A 23,067-nucleotide genomic window follows, 5' to 3' on the forward strand; every position below is an offset into this window, starting at 1 on the left:
TACACGTATTACTCCATAAAGTGTTTATCGCTTTTATGTGTAGAACAACATGTGCATTGGCCTGTGTGTAAACCCTGCAGCAAAATGGGGTCTGTATAAATAGAAAAGATAATCATTTCGTAAGAGGTAGCTGAACGTAAAAGCACTATTCAAATTATGTATATCCGTTGATAATGTGATATTCTGAAAGTGAAAGTGAAAATCAAAACAGGATAAGTATTCAAAAATCGAATTAGAAAAAAATATCATGAAGTATAAAAAAATCAAACATTTTAACAACCATATGGCAACGGATGAGATTCAGTATAATGCGATATGAATTTGTTTACTAGATACAGAAGATCAAATATATAACTGCAATATCATATGATATAAGGTTCATGTTTATATGCCTCCATCCCCTCCTTGGTTAGGGAGGAGTTGGGTTACCTTCTGTAATTTAAGACAGCGAAGCGACCGGGGTAATATGTGATAAGTTTGCCTCAGTTTCAAACGCGGATACCGAAGACGCATCTCTGTCATATGATTAACCAATTAATCAAATATGACTTTTTGCTGTACACAAATATGAAATTACAAACCTCGTGAAATATTTACATAGTGATATGGCTAGCGGAAAACATAGTATTAGCCACAAGCTACTGAATACATTGCAGTATCTAGTGTCGTTCCATTGCCTGTTTCATTCGGTATGCCATTAGACGTAAAATTTCCCATTGAAGTAGAAACTGGCAACTGAAATTTAAGAAAGGTGCAGATATCATCCGGCAAGTTATTAGTCAGAGGCCCATTTTACTTACATCATGCCTTGGGACATGATTTGTTTTGGGTTTTTTTTTCAAGCAGTATACGGCAGTTAATCGTTTCGATGAGTTCTTATACCATTTGGACCTTCCATCAGGATGAACAATTGTATTTTTGTACAGCCAATGTGTAAACAGTTTGACAAGAACACGTTCTCCTAAGTGGTGAAGTGATGTGTTAGGTCAAATGCTTTCGCAAGGTGTAACCCCGGGGGTTTGTACTAATGTTGAGCCGATGTCGCATAAATGGAAAACGTTTGCTTTGGTGGATATTGAACGGGTTCGAAACAGGAAACTGTTGTCGACTGCCATACATCATTAGGTAAATGTATCAGAACTTGCCACAGTAACTTATATAATAACTTTATATTTTACTTTATATCAACCGCATATAAATTAAAGGTGTTTCACTATCCTTGATAATCTAGCTGATGACACGAATGGGGGATCTTCCCCTAATGATACGCACCATTGAAACTAGTCGTTTAAGAAGATCAAATGCCAATTAATGACCTGGTATACAAATTTCTTTTTCTTCAGTCACAAACATCTTACACTATTCTGTTGTTTACATTTATACAGGTGAGAAGCTACTAAGGACAGAGCAAATCAAGGAATTGTACAGCCTGCCTCGATAACGGTGTTCTCATTAAGAATATTTAAGTACAAAGTGAAGACGTCAACATTATTAAGAATCAGTACATCTGTTGAGAGGCGGTAGGCTGAAGACCCGGGTTCGAAGTTGGGATATTGCTGGAATATTGCTTAGAGCGACCCAAAGCCTCATGCAGTAGTAAATTTAGTCTAAACAGATAAATCTATGTATTTATAGATGGACACGCCCTTAGCTAAATTATCATTGCCAAAGCTATAATTACATTTTCATGGATAGTAGAGCTATGTATCATACAGATATTGACACTAATGGTATAGAGTCAAGCATGTGTACAGTTTATTGCCGCCATTGTATTGATTTGCCGATTAGGATAACATTTCTCCTCTTCTTCTGCAGACAGGTTGGAAGTAACTAAACAACAGGCATTTTTTCATAACATTCATAACACTGTCGTTATCAGCGACATGTATATTGTTTATTTATTATAAAATAAAAATATAAAATAAAAAAAATAATTATTTTGCTTCGATGGTAATAAAACAACGCACATGATGACATCAGTTTCCATGCAGGAAGTCGTCCCAAACACACTCTCCATTGAACAGCAGTTAATACAGAAACTGGATATTTGACAGGTATCCTGAAAGTCATCCATACATGCCACAGTAATGATCCGCTGGTGCCTGACCAATACCTGGTAATGCTGTACAAAGCACCTCTTCATCACAGCGAGAGCTCTTAATTGATGACAACATGGTGTTACCTTCAGTTCATTTCACCAACGGACAACACGGATTAGCAGAAGAAAACAAACAAAATGAAAGCAACGTTTTTTTCATGTGGCGCAATCAATCAAACCTTTACCATTTTGATACCTGAACTTGACCGCACAATATGTATTTTCGCTTAACTGACGTAATTGACAAAGAACGTATATGCTGACTAATAGCAGCAATACTATAATTAGATTAACCTGCATCACCTGATTGTCTGGTCGCAACTTCCGTGTTAATTATCTCGTTTAAATGTGACAGCAGAATTTCTGCCTTTGTAAGCAACGAACGTAGTTCACAATGCTTATCGAATTAAGTTTCAGCCAAATCAGTTTAATTACCTTCCTCTACTTTGTCTAGTCAAGAAGCTATTTTTTGGTTCCAAGACTATTGTTGTGGGGCAGGAGGATAGTTGTGCTGTAACAGTGATATCTGCAATGATGCCACAAACATTTCTTTGATCAAAGCCTTATGTAAGTGATATGTCGCAATGCCACTGATCACATTACAATCATATTACTTTTGAGCATCATGACAGTATTTGTTTCATCAAACATGTACGTAAGTGATAGATCAAGTAATGCCATAGATCACATTTTATTTGTATTTGAGCATCGTGCCAGTTTTTGTTTGATCAAACCCTTGTGTAAGTCATATATCAAGTAATACCACTGATCACTTTACATAACATTTGAGAATCATGGTAGCATTGTTTGATCAAACCCACGTAATGCCACCGATCACATTACATGTATATATCCGCATCACGACGGCAATTGTTTGATAAAATACCTGTCAGCGTGATAATGCAACAGAACATGATACATAAACATCATGACATTGTTTGAAAGATCAAACACTTGTTTGAGCGATATATCAAGTAATAATACACAAACGACCAGAATATGTACAGAGGTATAGATCTACAAAAACGTGTATCGTTTCTTCCAACCTGACCACAAAAATGTAAAAATATCTTTAAAAAAAACAATTTCCGTCTGTGTACTGGATTTCTACGTGCCAAACATCCGTGCAGAGGTAAAACTCTAGTGTGTAGTTTACAACTAAATTCAAGTCTAAAACATTAACCATAATAAAAAAAACCAGGATTTTCTTCATATTTACCAAAATATTGGAATCAAGGAAAATTATACAATGTTGATTCTCCAAAACACAGAATAGAAATGAGTGATTTATTTTCAGTGTGAGAAATAACCAAGTTAAACACGCGAACACTTATTCAACCTTCGGGATTATGACAACATCCCTTCTGTGTTATTCATAAACATTTCCGAGTCACATTGATAACATTTAATCATGCATCGTGTTGACCTTTAGGGTGCAACTTTTAAGAGATCAAAGGTTCAATTATTACGGTATGTGTTCTGTAAATGTATAATTAAGAATCGTGACGAGGAAATGATGAGTTCTTAAATATTTAATGCAAGTAAATTAAAGTGTAAGAAAGGTAAAAAGCCAAAAGCCAGATATCCTTCAGTTCCGTGGAGATTTAATTTCGTGTTTGGTTGAATGAATTGTGTAGTGTTCGGTAATATTGCTGTACAAGAGGTCTGAAGCCAACATCCTATTCTCTGGGCTCCCGATTTAGACCTCAACGTTACTTTGAGCTAATTGAATCAGAGGCATCAAACATGGAATCAAACATGGTCAAAGACTGTGAGCAAGGTTTATACACCAAGGGTAAGTTAAACACAGACATTTCCCCCGAGGCATATTTCATAAATTATTCATCTAACCGAACATGTTTTAACTTGGTATTGTACCAGCAGGTAAACGTGATTTCTTGTATTTCCGTCCTTCATATGACAGGGATTTCAGAACCTCCAAATGAAGTGTCAATACAGTCATTGTTTTGTGTAGGATTTACACAGCTTCACTGTTGCACTTCGTTGAGTACAATCACACATATGGAACAAATTGCAGTGAACACTTATTCCTCCTGAAAAATACACCAATACCCTCTCAATCGCTGTGTTGTGATCCAGGAGCTCATTTAATGCATTGATACATCTTATTTGTTGATGATTAAGCGGCTTGTCGGGCGAAATCATTTTGCCCGGAGTGAAATACCAAAGGTTGTTTGGTACGTCTCCATCATTGTTCCGAAAACTGTAGCAGTTATGAGATCATATTTCCATTATGAAAACACACTGGAATTAGTTAAGTTTCTCGACTTAATGTAATTGCAAGAATACTTTTGAACAATTCATCAGTGATCATCAACCTTTACAAGGTATACAAGAGAGGCAAAATGGTAACTATACTGCTCACAAAAAGTAGGGGATATTGAAGTTGAAATCAGTGACTACACCATAGGAATGCATACTCCTCTGATTACTTTAGACATGTTTGAGAACAATCACTGGGCCACCCTCCCATGACGCACGTTGATCTCGAGGTGTTCTGGCGTTAGGTAACGTTGCGCTCAAACGTACCAGGGGTGGGTCTAAAATCACACGATGTTTTAAACGTGCATTTGACCTCCGTTCACGGCGACCTTACATTCCCTTCCTCCTGAGAGACCGACACAGGCAGGCCCGGAGAGAGTGGTGTCAAGGTCATCAGAGGTGGACCAATGGCCGGTGGTCCCACGTTATGTTTAGCGACGAGTCAAGGTTCACGTTGGACTTCAAAGACGGTCGTCATCGGGTCTGGCGTCGCCGTGGGGAACGCCAACAACCAACTGCCATGATTCCACACGATCGATATGGAAGAGGATCTGTGACGGTGTGGGGTGGCATCACGATGACTGATAGGACCGATCTGCACGTTTGCCAAGGGAGAGTCACTGGGCTCTACTACCGTGACAACATCATCACGCCACACGTCCTGCCGTTTGCACGTCGCCACGCTCAAGGATTTGAGTTCCAGGATGATAACGCCAGGGCTCTCCGTGCTCGTGTTGTCCTTGATCATCTCCAGCAACCAAATCCAAACACTTCCTTGGCCAACAATGTCCCAGACCTCTCCCCCATGCAGCATGTGTGGGATATGCTCGGACGAAGACTGCAGGGGCGTCACCCCCATGTCAAGACTTGGTGCAACTGGGCGTGGCACTCCAAGAGAAATGACAGAGGATTCCCTAACCTGACATTGGTCGACACATTAGGAGTATGAGACGTCGGTGTCAAGCTTGCCTGGCTGCTAATGGTGGGCCTATCCGCTATTAAGTGGACTGTGACATTTGGGTTACCACCCCTTATGAACTTGACAATGTCCACAAAGGTCATACGCATCATTACCAAAGATCATTTGTTGACAACAGTTCGTAGACTCTGCACATAGCTTGCAGACAGTGATTAAACATTTTTTTTTATATTATTTGTTCTTTACTTTTCATTATCCCCAAATTTCTGCAATCAGTTGAAAATAATAAAAAAAAAAGAAAAAAAAAAGAAAACAGAAACAAATGATGTGTGTTAGATATTTGTTGGAGTTACGGTTAGGAATTTGCCGTGAGAACCGATTTGAGAAACCCCCTGTGAACCAGCAAAACAGAACATAGGCAAGTCTAAAACATTCATATATTGTATTATTAGATCTAAGCAAGAGAGTAAGTTATACAAGGTCACAAGTCAATTTCACAATTCTGATTTCAAATACAATACAAGTGAGACAAAATCTAAGGCAGTGAGTCACAAAGTATAATATAACAAGCTCACCAAAGTCTTAGTGCGAGAGATAAACAGTCATGCAGAATGTAACACAACGATCGGTCTGACAGCGGTTAATGTAAATCAAACGTTGGCAGCGATATACGATGCTACTCCAGTGATGTGTCCCCCCTCAACATGGCCACTAGCCTTTATATATATATATATATATATACTCAGTCATTTCCCGAAAGTGCGGGCACATACGACTATCGCCAAAACTGTAGAAATCTCTAGCAGTCTCCTGGAAGTAACAAATAGAAAACCAAGCGCAGATAATTTCCGGACAGCCTGCTACCAAAATCCTAAAAATGCTGACCATCTATTATATGAAATGTGACCCATCATAATTATTATTCAAAACACTAAACGTTGTGAGCCAATAATAATTATTACTTAATTAATAACAACAAATATACAGGAAATACACACTCGTAACAATGAAAGTAATCGACGGTATAAACTAAATAAAAACAGCGATGATTTGTTCCAGATGCCCTATATATGTTTCAATTTGGCATTTAATTAACTGCTACATTATTTTTTTGTAAGTAGGTTTGACATATTTCATCGCTGCGGTAACTGACGATTGTGCGGAATAGTGTTTGTTCCAACATTGATATGAAAAATATCAGATATTTAATTTTCTTTCATGGACATTTTACTAAACAAATGAAAAATATTAATTCTATTTAATTAAAATGAAACACAGAATTTCAGCTGACTTCTCTAAATTATGCCATTTTTACATTGATGAACATAGGTGTGGTAGCATCTAAAGCTTATATATTGATCCATAGAAAGGTCACCGATAGCCCATCAGAATCCTTTGATATCGGATCATTTCAGTTTGAAGATGAGATGATAAACAGTTACATCTAGAAATTGTTGAAATGGTGATAATATTTCCATAAAAAGATAACGTTTATGAAACATGTACTTTTTAGGTAATCTTCTGTTTAAATGAAACAACAATGAAAGGAAAACAAAGTGAAAGAGAATGTAAAAAAAACTGACTGATAACGAACCGTTTTGTGACCGATAATTCAACGTTCTCTGACGCTGTTGCACGAGGCTAAGTATTTTACACTATGGATTAATGCTTTGAATCATTAGATAACTCCAAATCACTGTCGCTGATTCACCATTACGTGAGTTCCAATACGAATTTGGCGAAAATCGGAATGAATCGAGGAAAGCATCGGAGGAAGACGGGTTTGATCTTATGTTATCATTTGTCAGACTGAGAATTGATATGTAGCCTGGTTTGGAGGAAAAAGCTCTCTAGTAATTGCCATTTTCTTTGCCATCTGTAAAAATATTGATTTAACCCGGTCACACTTAAGGATAATTATTTTGGCAACTACTAAACCTCTAATGGATAATTTGAACTAAACTTAACTTACGTAATCATGAGTGGAAGAGTTTAAAGTCCATAATTGATTATTGTGTTGATGAGAAAAAAGTAAAATGATGTTTTCTCTACTTTTAAATCCATTTAACGCGACAAAACCGCGACGGCATTTTCCAGACTAGCCTACCTTTCTGTCAAATTTAGCTTTCCTTGGTAAGTTTAGGATTTGTGTCAATGTATATCTTTGTTCATGAAAATATATCGAGATATCTAACCAAACAGAAACAGTAGAGCTGATGGTAATTGGTTTAGCAGAGCTATTGAGTGTGTATGTAAGCTGCTGTCTTGATAGATTTTGCTTAACAAATTCTCATTGATGCCATGCACCTAATCTTCAGAATGCTGATCAGCCAAAATGGCGATATTTTAAGGATAGGTATCCTTCAAGAAATGATGGAACCGTTCTTATATCTTATTACATCAATACCTTCATTCTGATGGGCCGTAGAACGGCTTTAGACAAGATTCACTCGTAACCCAATGTCCTGAGGTCAACACAGATAGAGTTAAAGCTCATCCTGCAGTAGGTCGGTCACATTTGTGAACATTGAAAGGAAATATCATCTCAAGCTGAAAAAATGAACATCTGAAACTCTGAACTTCCTCACTGATAACATATACATGAATGTGGAATTTGCAGATAAGACTCTTCGGCAAGAACCAGACTCGCCATTGGCATCAAAAGGTTTCATCAGCATATTAACCGTAAGGTCTGTTGATGCTGTTAAAATCCAAAGATTGGCATTTGCTAAAGAAGATTAACTGCGGCATCACATGTACAGATGATCCGATATCGTACAGCAACGGTGAATTGGGTCTAAGTCGCTTCAAGTGATGCATTCACCAAGACACGAAATCATCCCCAAAAGCAATAATCCTTCATCTTTCATATTTATTCAGAGCAAAAAGATTCAGGATACCTATCCAATAAACGTTCGTAACGTTGCGACCTGTCGTAAGTCTATAGTTTACCATAAGCTTACGAATGTCGTAGCGCTACGAATGCCTTGTGGATCGCAAACCATAACAAGAACTAACCGGAAGACTGCTTGACAAGAGGTACGACTTCAACTTCCTACGTCAAACTGTACGTTGTTGAGCACCATCCCGGAAGCTCCACCTTTGGTTTCTGTGTTTTACAACCTGCGATCTTGTTTAAAAGTTGTTTGATCGGGGTAACTAAATTAAGTTCTCAGTAAAGCGTCCAAATGACGTCTAAATTCCACAACTAGCTATCGAGTTCCTTTCAATGATACTCTTTTTGCGGGGATTTCAAAGCGTGTCAAATGGCTCTTACCGACATCTTGTTTGATCATGATAACTACATTAAACCCTTGGCACCGCTTTCAAAGGCTGTTAAGGTAGACATATGGAGGGCATTTGCCAGTCTGACGCAGCAGGGATAGAAATCACAAACGCTGTAATTCCCTATTTTGGTGTTCATTTGTGTTCATTTTGCCAAGTACCACAAACCCTTACAAGTTTCTTTTGTTAAAGTATAAATATCACAGATAAATAATTTTACACTGATGCAGATTTTCAATTGCCCAATATCACTAAAACGTAGAAAAATATTAAGTTTCAACTGTATGCTGTATGTAAATACGACAGCAGTTGTTGCCCTGAAGGCATTCGGTGCATGAAATTTGTGCGGTTGAATTAAGAGCTAAGATGTAGCTTTACCTGAATCGTTCCCAATGGGGTCACATGAAATCAATATTTTCCAGCCCCGCGGGATCATGGTAATTGCAACCTACCAACCACCGCTTTGGCATGAGCAGTGCTTACTCCTTGTAGTATCGACCGATGGATCGATTGTCTGAACTGGATTCGATTATTTACAACCTACGGTTAAGTAGTGCAGCGTTTGGCACTAAACGGATAAACAAATTGGACGCGTCGTGGTTCTTCTCAACCTCATACATTAGTGGTATGTGTTAATGAGGGTGGTTGGGGTAGCCTTGTGGTTAAGGTGTTCGGTCGTCACGCCAAAGACCAGGGTTCGATTACCAACAATGGTTCCAGTAGTAAAGCCCATTTCTGGTGTCCTCTCAGTTATTGCTGGAGTGTTGCTAAAGTGGCGTAAAACTATACTCACTCATTGCATGTTTATGAGACAAAAAAGTGTTTTGGTGTTTTGGATTTCTATATTTATCCAATTTGCTTGTTTGTGTGATGCTCCTTATTTAACGCAGCAATATTCCACCTGAAAGGCACCAGTCTGTAAATAATCGAGTTTCTTTCATTCTCATCGATTTACGCAACTGATATGCGATAACAAGTATCCAACAAATCAGCTAGCCAGTCCACCCGCTGGTTTATGCACTAGTAGCAGAAGCTGACTCAAATAACAAGGGTTAGGATCAGTGACTTGTTTCAGTGCATGCTGTGATAAGTGTAAGTATCTACAATCACCGGATTGTCATGTCTAGGATCGATTACTTAAGGAAATGTATGTAATACAAAATCGACATCTTTCCAAAGTTGTAGATTGTGATACAGTAAATGAATGCTAAATGAAGGCATCATTATTGTATATTCCTTTGAATTGTATCAGCAGATTAGGTTTGGTTCAAAGTGAATGGGTTGGTCACAGTGTGCAAAATAGTTTCCAAATCTTGTTAGCCAGTTTGGCTAGTCGTACTTGAAAGTTACCAGCCCACAAAATAATTCACTAGCCCGATATTTGAATGTAGAAAGTAAGCAAAATTATTACAGAAACGTTAAATAAAATCGTTTATCAGGAAATAATCTTGCGTATTTAAAAGTGTATTAAAACTCGAAGATAGTGATATATTGAAAAAATGAAACTTCGCAAATTCACAAGCCAGATTTAAAGGCCCTATCGGATATTTACAAGCGTAAATAGATTTAAGATATTATATCAGCAAAAAAGTTAATTGTATGATAAAAGTATGATTGTATACTTCCGAATCTTTTCCTAGAGATTGACTGTGCCAGAATCTGAATTTGTTACGGTTGACATAAAAAAATATGGAAAATGTCAAATTAGTACTTCTTTGTAATTATAGACATTGTATCAAAGCACAACTGAATCTAAAAATCACTTTGATAATATGCTGACGCACTAAAGGATTTGTTCTCAGAGTGCGTATGGTTTTACTCCGGTTTTAGCCAAATTCCAGCAATATCACGGCGGGGGACACAAGCAATAGGCTTTACACATTGAAACCATGTGGGAAATCGAACCCGGGTCATCGGCGTGACCAGCAAACACTTTGACCATTAGGTTTCCCCCTTCCCATTATTTTAGATGTGTAGTAGCTGTGTCTAAATATCAATCTTAAATTGAATGTCAATCTGTTGCAGTTGGCTGCGTTCTTTTCCTTCACCTGGACCTTCGGAGAGTTCCTGTGCAAAAGTGTTCACTATCTCCAGAATGTGTCTGCCATCTGTTCTGTCTTTACCCTGACAGCCATGAGTCTGGAGAGGTTTGTACAACTGCGCAGTAGAGATATCGGCGACTTAGACTGTTTCCATATTGCCGATACAACCCACGTTCTGTTGACATGAAATAATTGCTAGGCTAACCTGCATCGATATTGACGTACTTGACCGCTATTTCCGTGCAACATAAAGAGTTTCTATTTAGCCAGACCCGTAACTCAAATATATAATCAAGACGGGAACCTCAAATATATGATCGAGACCAGTAACTCAAATATGGAGCCATGTATGAAGACATTAGTTGAAAAACAGTGATTCTATCCTTAAATAGTATCCAGTACCGTTTAACATATCCTGAAGAGCAAACGTTCATGCAAGTGAAATGTCATAAAAGTAAGCGATCATTTTTAAAACTCTGCAAAACAACAGTGTTGCGTTTCTTATGCTGTTCAGTATACGATTTTAGTATAGGATACATTGACAAACATGGTGCAGATTTTGAATCCAAATGGTGTAATGTTAGTGTGGAGAAAAGGAATTTCCATTGTGACGTATTGGGATCTTACTTTACGTTTTCCACTTAAGCATCTGTCACATCTTACTTTACGTCTTCCTCTTAACCATTGGTCACATCTTACTTTATGCCTTCAACTTAAGCATCGGTTACATCTTACATAACATCTTCCTCTTAAGCATCGGTCATATCTTACTTTGTGTCTCCCACTAAGGCATCAGTCACATCTTACTTTATGTCTTCCACTTACACATCGGTCATATCTTACTTCACGTCTTCCACTTAAAGCTCTGTTACATATTACTTTATGTCTTCCACTTAAACATCGGTCACATCTTACTTCACGTCTTCCACTTAAGGCCCTGTCACATATTACTTTATGTCATCCACTTAAGCATCGGTCACATCTTACTTTTTGTCTTCCACTTAAGAATCGGTCACGTCTTACTTTACGCCTTCCACTTAAGGCTCTGTCACATCTTACTTTATGTCTTCCACTTAAGCATCAGTTAGCTTGAATGTCAAGGCCGTATAGTTACCGTAGTTTGAACGTGTTTGACCCAAGTTCTCCGTGGTAGACTGTAACTGGCCATACTGCAATGTTGTGTTGACAGCAGTACACTGTGGTAGCATGGCACTACGATCCAACTACGGTTTACTACGAATTGATCTTCAGTAACCCATGCTTGTGGCAATAGGCGACTAGCGGTATCGGGTGGTCAGACTCGCTGATTTGGTTGACACGTGTCATGGGTTCCCATTCGTGCAGATCGATGCTCATGCTGTTGATCACTGGTCTAGACTCGATTATTTGACTGGTATATCGCTGAGTGCAGCGTAAGACTAAACTCATTTATTCATTGCAGATACTACGCCATCATGTTCCCCATGAGAGCCAAATACACGTGTACCGTCGGCAAGGCGTGTCGAGTTATAGCGGTGTTGTGGTTGTTGTCTGGGCTCCTTGCAGTACCCATTGTTTTCCAAAGAGTAAGTGACTACAAGAATGCCTTACACAGTGGCATCAGTTGTCTACAAGATTTAGCTTACGATCAATTAAGAAACCACAAATTTACTTAATGTTTCCTGGCATAAATATTATAGTTTATGTTTCTGTCACATTAACATTGTATTTTATGTCTTGCAAATTCAAATATTGTAGCTTGTGTTTTATTGGCATAAATATTGTGTTTCATGTTCCTTTCACATAAAAGTAGTGTATCTTATGTCTTGCTTACATACATAGTGTTGTTTCTTTCACAACGGTCTATTTTATTTTGTTTCTTTCACATGTAAATAGAATTAATATATTTATTTTTCTTTCACATATAAATGTTGCATTTAATGTCTTGTTGTCATGAATATTTTTTGTCTTGCTCAAATATAATTATTGTCTTTTTTTACATCTAAATATTGTATTTTAAGTTGCTTTCACATATAAATACTATACTTTATGTTTCTTCCACATGCATATTTTATGTTTCTGTCACACATTAATATTGTATTTAATGTTACTCAACATAAATGTTGCATTTTGTTCTCTGATCATATAATGTTGTATTGTACGCTTCTCTCAGCGCATAAATAATGTATTTTATGTAGCATTTCCAATCTCAGTCTCGTACAAAAGAAAATGCTTAATATTGTAACAATTTCTCATAACACATATCTTATCTCCTAACACATATACACATAATGACATTAGAAATATGTGTTCTATACAACTTATGAGGGCGTAGTTACGAACAATTCACATAGTTCTAGTTTTGAGCTGTATAAACTATTAATGTCCTGCTTCGTTTGTGGGAACACTTGGTGAAGTTGCTAGCATAGCAATCAACGAACAAACCTTCAGTCTGAGAGCTTGTAGAAGAACTTTTTTTGTCCGGAGGAGCACAAGTCTACGTGTGAGGCTTAATATCTTTCTAGCATTTATCCTGTTCCTCGAATAGACCTTTTTAACAAATGGGTAGCAAAATGGCGACATACTGAGACGAACCTTGTTCAAATGTAGAAATGAAGTGATTGATGACGAGCGCCAGTGTTGGATCTTGACCAGGGCCGCATGAGCATTGACCAGGGCCTTTGTTCTCGCGACAGTGTGTAGATAACATGATAAAGTTCCGACACTAGGTATCTGTCTGTCTTAGATCACAGGCCAGTGTTCAGCTCAAACCTGTAGAAACTAACCTTTAGCATTCGAAGTAGATTGCACAATATCACATTAACTGTACAAGCCTCAACATGCCCCTATCTTTGTCTGTTATGCACTGCTCTTTTGTTAACAATTTCATCTTAAAGTCAAAACCATTGGTATTCATGATGACATTCTGCTACATTTGAAACTTTCCAGAATTTATAACCATCAACTTTTAAAGATAATGGCCGTTTTATCTTGAACTCTAACTGAACCTGACTAACTGGATAAACGCATTCTCATGCCCCACAGCCAGTGGTCGTTATAGGTAGCAGTCTCAGGAACCCATGTTTGTCGTTAGAGGCGCCCAACAAGATCGTTTGTTAAGACTCGATGTTTTGGTCATCGTATCCCAAGTTGATCACTGGATTGTCTGGTCCAGACTTTATTATTTACAGCCAGCCACCGTATAGCTAGAATATTGCTGAGTGCGGCGTAAAACTAACTCACTGATCCTAAGGTGCGGCAATACCCTAGATCGATGTTCATGTTGATGATCACACGATTTTCTGCTCTAGGCCCGACTATTTACAGATCGCCGTCATATTGGAATAATGTTGAGTGCGGCTTTAAACCAAAATCAAAATCAAAACAAAAAGGAACCGAAGATTGGCTAACGGTCGTTCACTCACACTCACGGGAAATGAGATATTCTGCATGTAACTTCATCAAGGTCGAATCAGAAGGTGATTATCCAGACTGCAGCCGAAAATACATATCAAGGAAATTATCCATTATAACCATTGAAACCGTTTATAACCGTTTTCCTCTCGTCGAATTACGAAGCAGTTTCTGGAACGCAATATCCCGATGAGACAACCGCAAGCAATTACGTCGAGGGCCATGATCACACTGAGTCGAAGAGACATTGAACTGATTATTTACTACTAAAAACCCTTTGAGGGTAAATTAAGTATCGAAATATAAGACGATTTTTCTCGGATCGATAAATCGTCTTTTTTTCCGCGGACACAACAAGAAGTCAGCGAAGATTCCTGTCCTCAGCACTATGGATAAAGATTTAAGAATCGTACAAGGCGCGCGATATATGATTGCATCTTATAAAACTGTGTAAAGTCAGGAAGACATCTTAAGGTGAAGAAATGTACGTAGCTATAATTAAGATATAATTCGTGAGAACAGCGCTGTTAGGTATCTGATGCCGAATGTTTTTAATCAATTAATCAATTTGCCAAGGTGTCGACAGTGATAACGAGACTCCAAATGACACTCAGTGTTAACTAGGAACCAAAAATAATACAAATTACCACACTTAACTCGATGGCTTCATCTCGAATAAATCATTGAAGACAGCAAATTAGTATCAAGTTCCCGATTCGTGATGTGTATTTCCGCAACAACGACTTTTCTCCTGTACTGGGAGATTTCCTCTGGACGAAATGTGGGAGTATGACGTCTTAAAATACAACATCCTAATGACATTTTTTGTTCGATATTGCTCGGTCGAGGGGAGTTTGTCCTAATGCAACAGCTTTCTAGTGATTTAGGAGGACTGGAATTAACACAGGTCGTTTCCTGTTGCTGAATCAGTCTTCAGTTCCTTTGTACTTTAAACTGTTTTGTTGCCATTGTTTATTCCAGATCCTCAAAACTTTATATTTCTATTTAATGTAAGGCAACCTATGAGCTCAATGTATTGTAGTGTTAGTCACACGCAGATGCGCGCACGCGCACACACAGATTAAGACACCAGGTATGCCTCCGACTACTGTCACTTGGTTTGAAAACATTCCTTTAACTTTCATGGTTCATTGCAGGTGAAATAAATTATGGAAACTTAAGAAATAAAAACACCAAAAAGAAAGCAACTTCAATACACATTTGCTTGTTCCTTATGTTTATTTCTATTATCAGCTGTATCACTGATGTTTAAGTTGTCGCAGATCACCACTGTTTCATGAAAACTGTATCAATTACAGGCCTCCTACTTTAAAGAGAATATACATCATCAGCTGTTCACTTGTCACAAAAGGGACATGGGTTGATGTACCCACGATGTTTGTTTATGTTAATGAACCTTCACAACTATCGAGGGTACATCAACCCACTGGCAGAGGGACCAGTGAACAACGTAGTTATCTTACCGAGCACTTCAATGTTAATCTTGACCTGTTTGAAGCATAGGTATCGTACACTTCACATCTTGCTGTTTTCCGCTGATATCGTCTTAGTAAAGTCGCCGTGGTGCAGTTCCCCTTCTTAATATTCATAGGAACTGTATTTGAACGGTTTGCCAAAATTTACCTATTGGAATGCGAGGCAAATCTTTTCGTAGCTATCGATAGATTTTGAAGACGACACAAGAAAAAGATTTAGAGTTATCTCCCTTCTATCAACTGCATTCGCTAAACATCGGTAATTTCCGTGCATCATGTGTGATTCAATGGTATTGAAGATAAAGAAGTACCACCACGAAGTACCGAATAAGTTGCCATTGTCAGCGGGGTACATTGAAATATACCTCGCTTGTCAGTGGGATACATAATAGAAAACTAATAAAAGAACGCTTAGCCATTCAGAAAACGACATTTATGTGTGAGGTAAGATAAAAGTAGATATACTGTTATCAACACATGCAAATACCGTCTATGTCAAGAAAGATTATTCCCTAATCTCATTTGCTGGTTCCAGTGAACAGCATCTTCTACAGTGTCCTTGTATATCACGTGACACGTGGACTAGTTGGAATTAGTCTTTAGAAACTATGCTTGTCGTAAGAGGCGACTAACGGGATCGGGTGGTCAAGCTCACTGACTTGGTTAACACCTGTTATCGTACCACATTTACGTTCATGACCATGCTGTTGATCACTGGAATGTCTGGTCCAGATTATTTACAGACCTCCGCCATATTGCTGGAATATTGCTGGATGCGGCGTTAAGCAACAAAAACAAACAATCTTGCTTCGCGATAATGGTGTCGTCAGTAATTAGTCTTTGGCAGTAACCATGGTACAGTGCCTCTAAGTCTTCTGCCCAATAGATGCCGTTGAGATGTGGTTGTGTTGTAGATCCACAAGGAGGTCGGAGTGTACAGAAAGGGGTACTGGTGCGTAAAGGACTGGGACCAGACTCTCTACAGCAGGCTATACGAGCTCTTCATGCTGGGCATTATGCTCGTGTTTCCTGTTGCCATCATGACATTTGCTTATGTCAGCATCTGTCTTGAGTTGTGGATAATGACTACCAGGAGGTCGGCCATGAGGAGCGGCTTGTGAGTATGGTCACTTGGGAAAAACCATGAAATAATTACACGTGGGAATGGATGGCAATGCTGTACATGTTTTTGTTGAGTTATTGACTGAGTATGGTTTTATGCCGCTTCTAGCAATATTTCAGCAATATCACAGAACACCATAAATGCTTCACGCATTGTACCGATTTTCGGGGAATGGAACCCGAGTCTTTGGCGTGACTGGAGACCTCTTTAACCACTCCCCTGTTTTTGTTGAACAAATCCTCATTAATTCTTTAATGAAAATGATAAAAAATGACTGTTTCGTGGACTATATTTGACATGACAAGAGCATCCCCATTAGACCGAGAGTCAGATACAGGTTGTCCCTCTGAAGAATTTGCTGTTTCGTTTGTATGTTGTTTAAGATATATCGAATCCGGACAAGTGATCAACAACATGAGCATCGATCTTACACAAATGGGATACGATGATATGTGTCAACCAAGTCAACGAGTCCTACAGCCCGATCCCATCAGTTGCCTCTTACGACAACCCTAAGAAAAATAAATGACCATGCCTGTAGGGAGGTTTAGATTGGAACTGTGACGTAACGGTATCCCTAGTAGAACAAGTGTTGGATGTACATGTCCGTTTAAGCAATAACATAACTTGGCAGCATGTACAAAAGACCGACCAGTTCCTGAAGGGACAGTTGGGTAGTGGTGGTTACAGCATTCGCCCATCAAGCAGAAGATCCGGGTTTAAATCCCCACATGGGTACAATGTGTTATGCCCATTTTTGGTGTCCGCCACCATGATCTTGCCGAAATATTGCTACAATCGGTCTACAACCATATTCACGCATTATTTGAATCAATTCCCGATTGTCATTCGAGGGTGCTTACACGCCTGTACATTTTACTAGTCAGTACATAGACTTGATCACCTTTTGATATTTTTTACGAAGCAACGACGTTCCAGTATTCAATTTACTGATGCGAGAGTATTATGAAACATTAATAAGTAAGTAACAGTTACTTGAACTAATAACGTCTGAATTAATTAATTTAGTCATTTATTAAATTTAGTTCGAAGCAAATTGTTCAGTTTCATTCGGATAACATTGCAACATTTGGTTTCTAATCTTAAATTGTGGTAAGCTTTTCACTCGACTTGAAGGAACCTCTTTATGGCATTGGCAATTGATGAGATTCTCTGGCTGTTTCATCCGCCAAGTACATATTCTGTGTTTGGAAAATAAATGTAAAAAAGTCAGTAAAAAGTGGTTGATTTCCAGCTTTTCACATCCTTGTGATAGGTAAACAAATCATGTTTATGAAGTCTTTGATAGCGTCCTCGAAAGGGTGAACTTGTTTATTAAAAAGAACTCTTTTGAAATTCGAAACGATACCCCGAGATGTTCAAACATAATTATATAATTACATACCACCTCCTACAGTTAAAGATGCCACGACGAAATACAATAGACTGAAATAGTGCCACAATCCACGTCTGCAGTGAATTAAGTCGAGCGAGTTTCTCTTCCATGAGGTTTTAGTATCTGTTTATATCTATGTATTTGTGATCATCTTGAATAGGGAATATATACCGTTTCATGTGTTCTCGTTTAGTTAGATACTGAAAATGTAAGTAACGGATGAGAGTCATTGTGAGTAATGATGTTCGCAATTATTTCTTAAACAAAGAGTTCAGTCGAGTAGTGATGGTGCGGCTGTTTCATCTTTTGACTAGCAAGGACATTCCTTTTGTCGGTCAGTGATACTCCTTCATAACATACACTCCAGGAATCGTTCATTGTCCCACAAACTTCATGCCACATTCATTGATCAGGCTGTCTTCATTATTTCTAGGTATTTCAGACGAATCAGCGTGATATGCCATGGCTTCCAATGAGGACCTATTACAGGAACTTTCATCTATAATATAATCCTTCATATTTCCTGATAGTGCATTAAAGTCTCCCACGACGCCAGGACCTGATGTGCCAATCAAAGTTTTGGAGAAAAGACCTGTAAAACAGCTGTCCAAAAATCAATTGCTATGTGAGATATTGTTAGTTCTAGAAGGCTAATTTGGGTAGCCATAAAGAGATTTCAACACAAAACGGCTTTGATGTGCCTATAAACTAATTATTCAAGAGTAGGAATATCCAATATGAAAATTCCAAGTAGGTCTTTGTGCAGATACATGAACAGGGCTAGAAATTACTGCCAATGCTTGATGTGAGAGGAGACTGAAGGGATCGGCTTGTCAGGCTTGCTGACTTTGTTGATGCATGTCACTGTATCGCCAATATGTAGAGCGAGGCACGTCACGTTTGTCAAAATCGAATAAAAAAACCCAACAAAACAAAATAATAATAATAACAACAACAAAAAAAAAGGAAAACAAACAAACCAGCAACACACGTTTGATTAATCTTTGGAAATACTATATTTGATGCTTACCTTTGCAATGTCTGTCTTGGTAAACCTTGCATGTATACCTACTACAATAGTGAAAGGAACTTAAAATATAAATTCTTTACACATAAATCAAAAGTACAATGTTTTCGAAATTACCTGAAGTAATTGTCTGAAAACGTGTTTTTCTATCGACACGGTTTCCACATCATAACGTCTAGTGATTAATGTATGCCATTTATGAAGATTTAATGTCTGTTTTGAAACATAATTTGTGACTGAAAGTGGTTGGGAAATATCTGTATCTTATTTTCTCAGGGATTTATTGGTTTTTAATATTATGTCTGGATTCGGATTCTCCTTCCAGTTAATATTTTCATGATGACGGTTTATGCGTTTTAGGGTAGACAGACATTTTTCAGCTAAAGCTGTATTGTCATTAAACGCAAAACACTCACTCCTGTACACTACTTGTGGTATTCAAGAAAGGTAGGATATTGCGACAGTAATTTTCTTTCACTGGTGAGATGAACTGCGTAGCTTGCCCAAATTAAATAAATCAGTGCATCTAATGCAGTCTGGGCAAATAAAAGCGTGTAAGTCCATTCCATCTAAATAATACCTCTCTGCTTTAGTAACGTTGATCGTACAATTCAGACAACATTATAAGCATGCGTGAATGAATCATTATGAAATAGAGATGATACCAAGTAACCAACTGCAAGATGAGTTAACAATGAACATATTTGTATGAGGGATAAGAAGGCGTCAGTTGCCAAATGACTGATATCTGCTTATTCGGTATTGGTTCACATTATTGTCGAGGGATCTTGAAATTCTCTCTCTTCATTTTCCATTAATGCTTGACAACGGTACAAGTGAATAAAGTGGCAACAGTGAAACGAATAAAAGAAGTTGCTATTTATCTTCAAAACCATGAGCCAAATCATTAAGATTTGATAACTTCTTGCAATGCATTCTCCTGGTCAGATGCCATGTTCATGCTCCAGTTATGCTTCACAACGGTACAAGAATCTGTATCGAAACGAATAAAAGAAGTTGTTATTGATTGATAGCTATTACATATTGGAGGACACTTTACAATATACAATCACGGTTACAGTGAAGGGTCCCACTAGCAGGATCTTGAATACTTTAATTCCAGGTACTTCTACAATAGCCACCGTAACGTATCCATCGATGTTGGGCTGTCTTGCATTTGCAAGCTTCAGCAGTCATTGGTTCATTGGTCATGTCAAGGACTACACAGTTGTTAACGACTGACTATCTATTTGACAGAGTGCTGGCTACAGGAACGTTCCGGTCTCCGCCGTCAACTGAAAGCAGTCCATACCACGTGACGTCAGAGAGGATGCCGGTGATGAAGAAGCACAAGTTCTCTACTGATGATGATGCAACGAGAAAACAGGTAGATTTTGATTCTAAACAGATTTAATTAGATTCATTTAGATTCTAATATTACTGATTTAGAAGAGAATATATCATGTCACAAGCACAAGTTCTCTACTGATGATGATGCAACGAGAAAACAGGTAGATTTTGATTCTAAACAGATTTAATTAGATTCATTTAGATTCTAATATTACTGATTTAGAAGAGAATATATCATGTCACAAACACAAGTTCTCTACTGATGATGATGCAACGAGAAAACAGGTAGATTTTGATTCTAAACAGATTTAATTAGATTCATTTAGATTCTAATATTACTGATTTAGAAGAGAATATATCATGTCACAAGCACAAGTTCTCTACTGATGATGATGCAACGAGAAAACAGGTAGATTTTGATTCTAAACAGATTTAATTAGATTCATTTAGATTCTAATATTACTGATTTAGAAGAGAATATATCATGTCACAAACACAAGTTCTCTACTGATGATGATGCAACGAGAAAACAGGTAGATTTTGATTCTAAACAGATTTAATTAGATTCATTTAGATTTTAATATTACTGATTTAGAAGAGAATATATCATGTCAAATCACACCACCGAAAACCATATGGCGTGATGGTAATATTCAGTTGCATCATTGCTGGGGATATTTTACCCATGCTGGGGCTGGAACCTGCTCCTCGGAATAACAAGTTAACCAGTGAGCGCCTTGATCAGTGTGGAACCTTGATCAATGTGGTACTCCAAAAACACAAGTACACCTAACTTGCCCAAGACATTTTGAAATGTGTAAAAGCATGCGTGAGTTTAGGAACAGGTCTGGGATTAAGCCTAACATCATAATGTCTATTTAAAGGTACAGGTCCAAACAAGGTTTCGTTTATCTTCAAAACTATCTGCCATATAGCTGGAATATTGATGAGTGTGGGGAAATCCTAAACTCTCTCGCTTATTCAAAACTGTGGGCCAAATCATTATGATTTGGTAACCTCTTCCATTGCATTCCCAGCGTCGACCTCCCAGTCAAATGCCGGTTCTTGAATGAATTGAATATTTGACGATAGTTTAGGAAAATATCCTCTTTTTATTATCTTTAAAATTTTCACGAAACGTTGAGGGCCAACATGGGTGAATATCATGTGTTCGGATCACTGGAAATCAGTAATGACACCGGGTGTTCCATTTTGTGCTAACCTGTAATCAGTCAGTCTGGTCAGGCTGAATGACCGGTGATTAGTCCAGTTCCGGCAACCTCAAACCTGGTCAAAATGTATCATCTTTGAGCACTCTCCAATCAGGTACGGATTCATGTCCAAATTAGTCATAATGTCGGAACAACTTGGTATTATTCGTCGTCGATCAATATTAATATGGCTACTTGATTCTTAAGCTGTTTTGACCAGTTTTATAACTGGCCAAACCGTTTTCAAAATTTTAGAATTTGTGTAAAGTCATTTTTTCTAAAATCCGATGGACATCAGTCTTCTGGCATTGTCAATAATCTCTCATCAGTCTTCGCCAAACTTTCTACTTTACTTAATTTAAATTTTCAATTTAACTTTTCATTATTCCTAGAGCCGCAGAGTAATAATAAGCCGTAGAGTAAAAAAGTTCATTCAAGCCGTATTTCTTATTGCAGTAGATTTTTAAAATAATTTTCGCTCCAAATCAAGAACTGACTGCCATCTATTGTAAATTGTATATCTCAGATTATATTCCCTTAATTTGAAATATTTTTCACTGGATTTATCAGACCACAGAAGAAAGTGTTTGTATACGAATTCTTTGAAATTATAATTGTGACCGTTCTTGAATCCCTGAATCCTTCCCCGAATCCGGCATATGGAAACGTACATGTGCTAAGCCTAATATTACACAGATTATCGGACAGGTATACTGGTGAACTAGTGTAGTTTTAAGCAGTATTCCAGCATTATGAGTGAGTGAGTTAGTATTGGTGAACGCGGCATGTTAACATGTAATCGTTTCCGTGCGGAGAATCAAGCCTAAGGGTGACAGGAGTGAGTGAGTTTAGCTTTACGTTGCACTCAGCAATATTACAGCTATACAGCGGCGATCTGTAGATAATCTAGTCTGGACCAGACAATCCAGTGATCAACAACATGAGCATCGATCTGGGCAACTGGGAACCGATGCCACATGCCAACCAAGTCAGCAAGCCTGACCACCCGCTCCCGTTAGTCACCTCTTACGACAAACATGTCGTAATGGTATTTATGGCAACCATTGGTTGCTGAAGGCCTATTCTACCCCGGGACCTTCACGGGTATCCTAAGGGTGACAATATGGCCGTGGGGTAGCATAGTGGTTAATGCTATCGTTCGTCGTGACAGGGACAATAGTTACATTGTGTGAATCCCATATCTGATGTCTAAGAGCGGTGTAAAATTAAACTCACTCACCTTCCGCTAAAAACCTATACGCCAAAAATATTCACTTCGAAATCAACAAATACCATATAAATGCTAGTATTTAACAATAGAATGGAATTTAATGGAAGTGCAATTCCTTAAAGTAGCATACGCTCCGAGACGTCGTGTTATTCACAATCATTGAGGCTGACATCCATAAATCTTGCTTTCTTGCTTTCTTATGTATTCCACTTC

General features: G+C 38.1%; 1 protein-coding gene across 1 annotated transcript in view; it reads left to right on the top strand.

Annotated features, from left to right (window-relative positions):
- LOC137291402 (QRFP-like peptide receptor) overlaps positions 1–23,067 on the top strand; it is a 37,549-nt gene that overhangs the window by 13,095 nt on the left and 1,387 nt on the right. Inside the window, exons 2-5 of the mRNA XM_067822737.1 lie at positions 10,611–10,732; positions 12,069–12,192; positions 16,431–16,633; positions 20,320–20,449. Of these exons, the coding sequence (XP_067678838.1) occupies positions 10,611–10,732; positions 12,069–12,192; positions 16,431–16,633; positions 20,320–20,449 (579 nt within the window). The remainder of the gene's footprint in view (positions 1–10,610; positions 10,733–12,068; positions 12,193–16,430; positions 16,634–20,319; positions 20,450–23,067) is intronic.

This window comes from Haliotis asinina, chromosome 7, assembly GCF_037392515.1.
Source record: "Haliotis asinina isolate JCU_RB_2024 chromosome 7, JCU_Hal_asi_v2, whole genome shotgun sequence".
NCBI lineage: Eukaryota > Metazoa > Mollusca > Gastropoda > Lepetellida > Haliotidae > Haliotis > Haliotis asinina.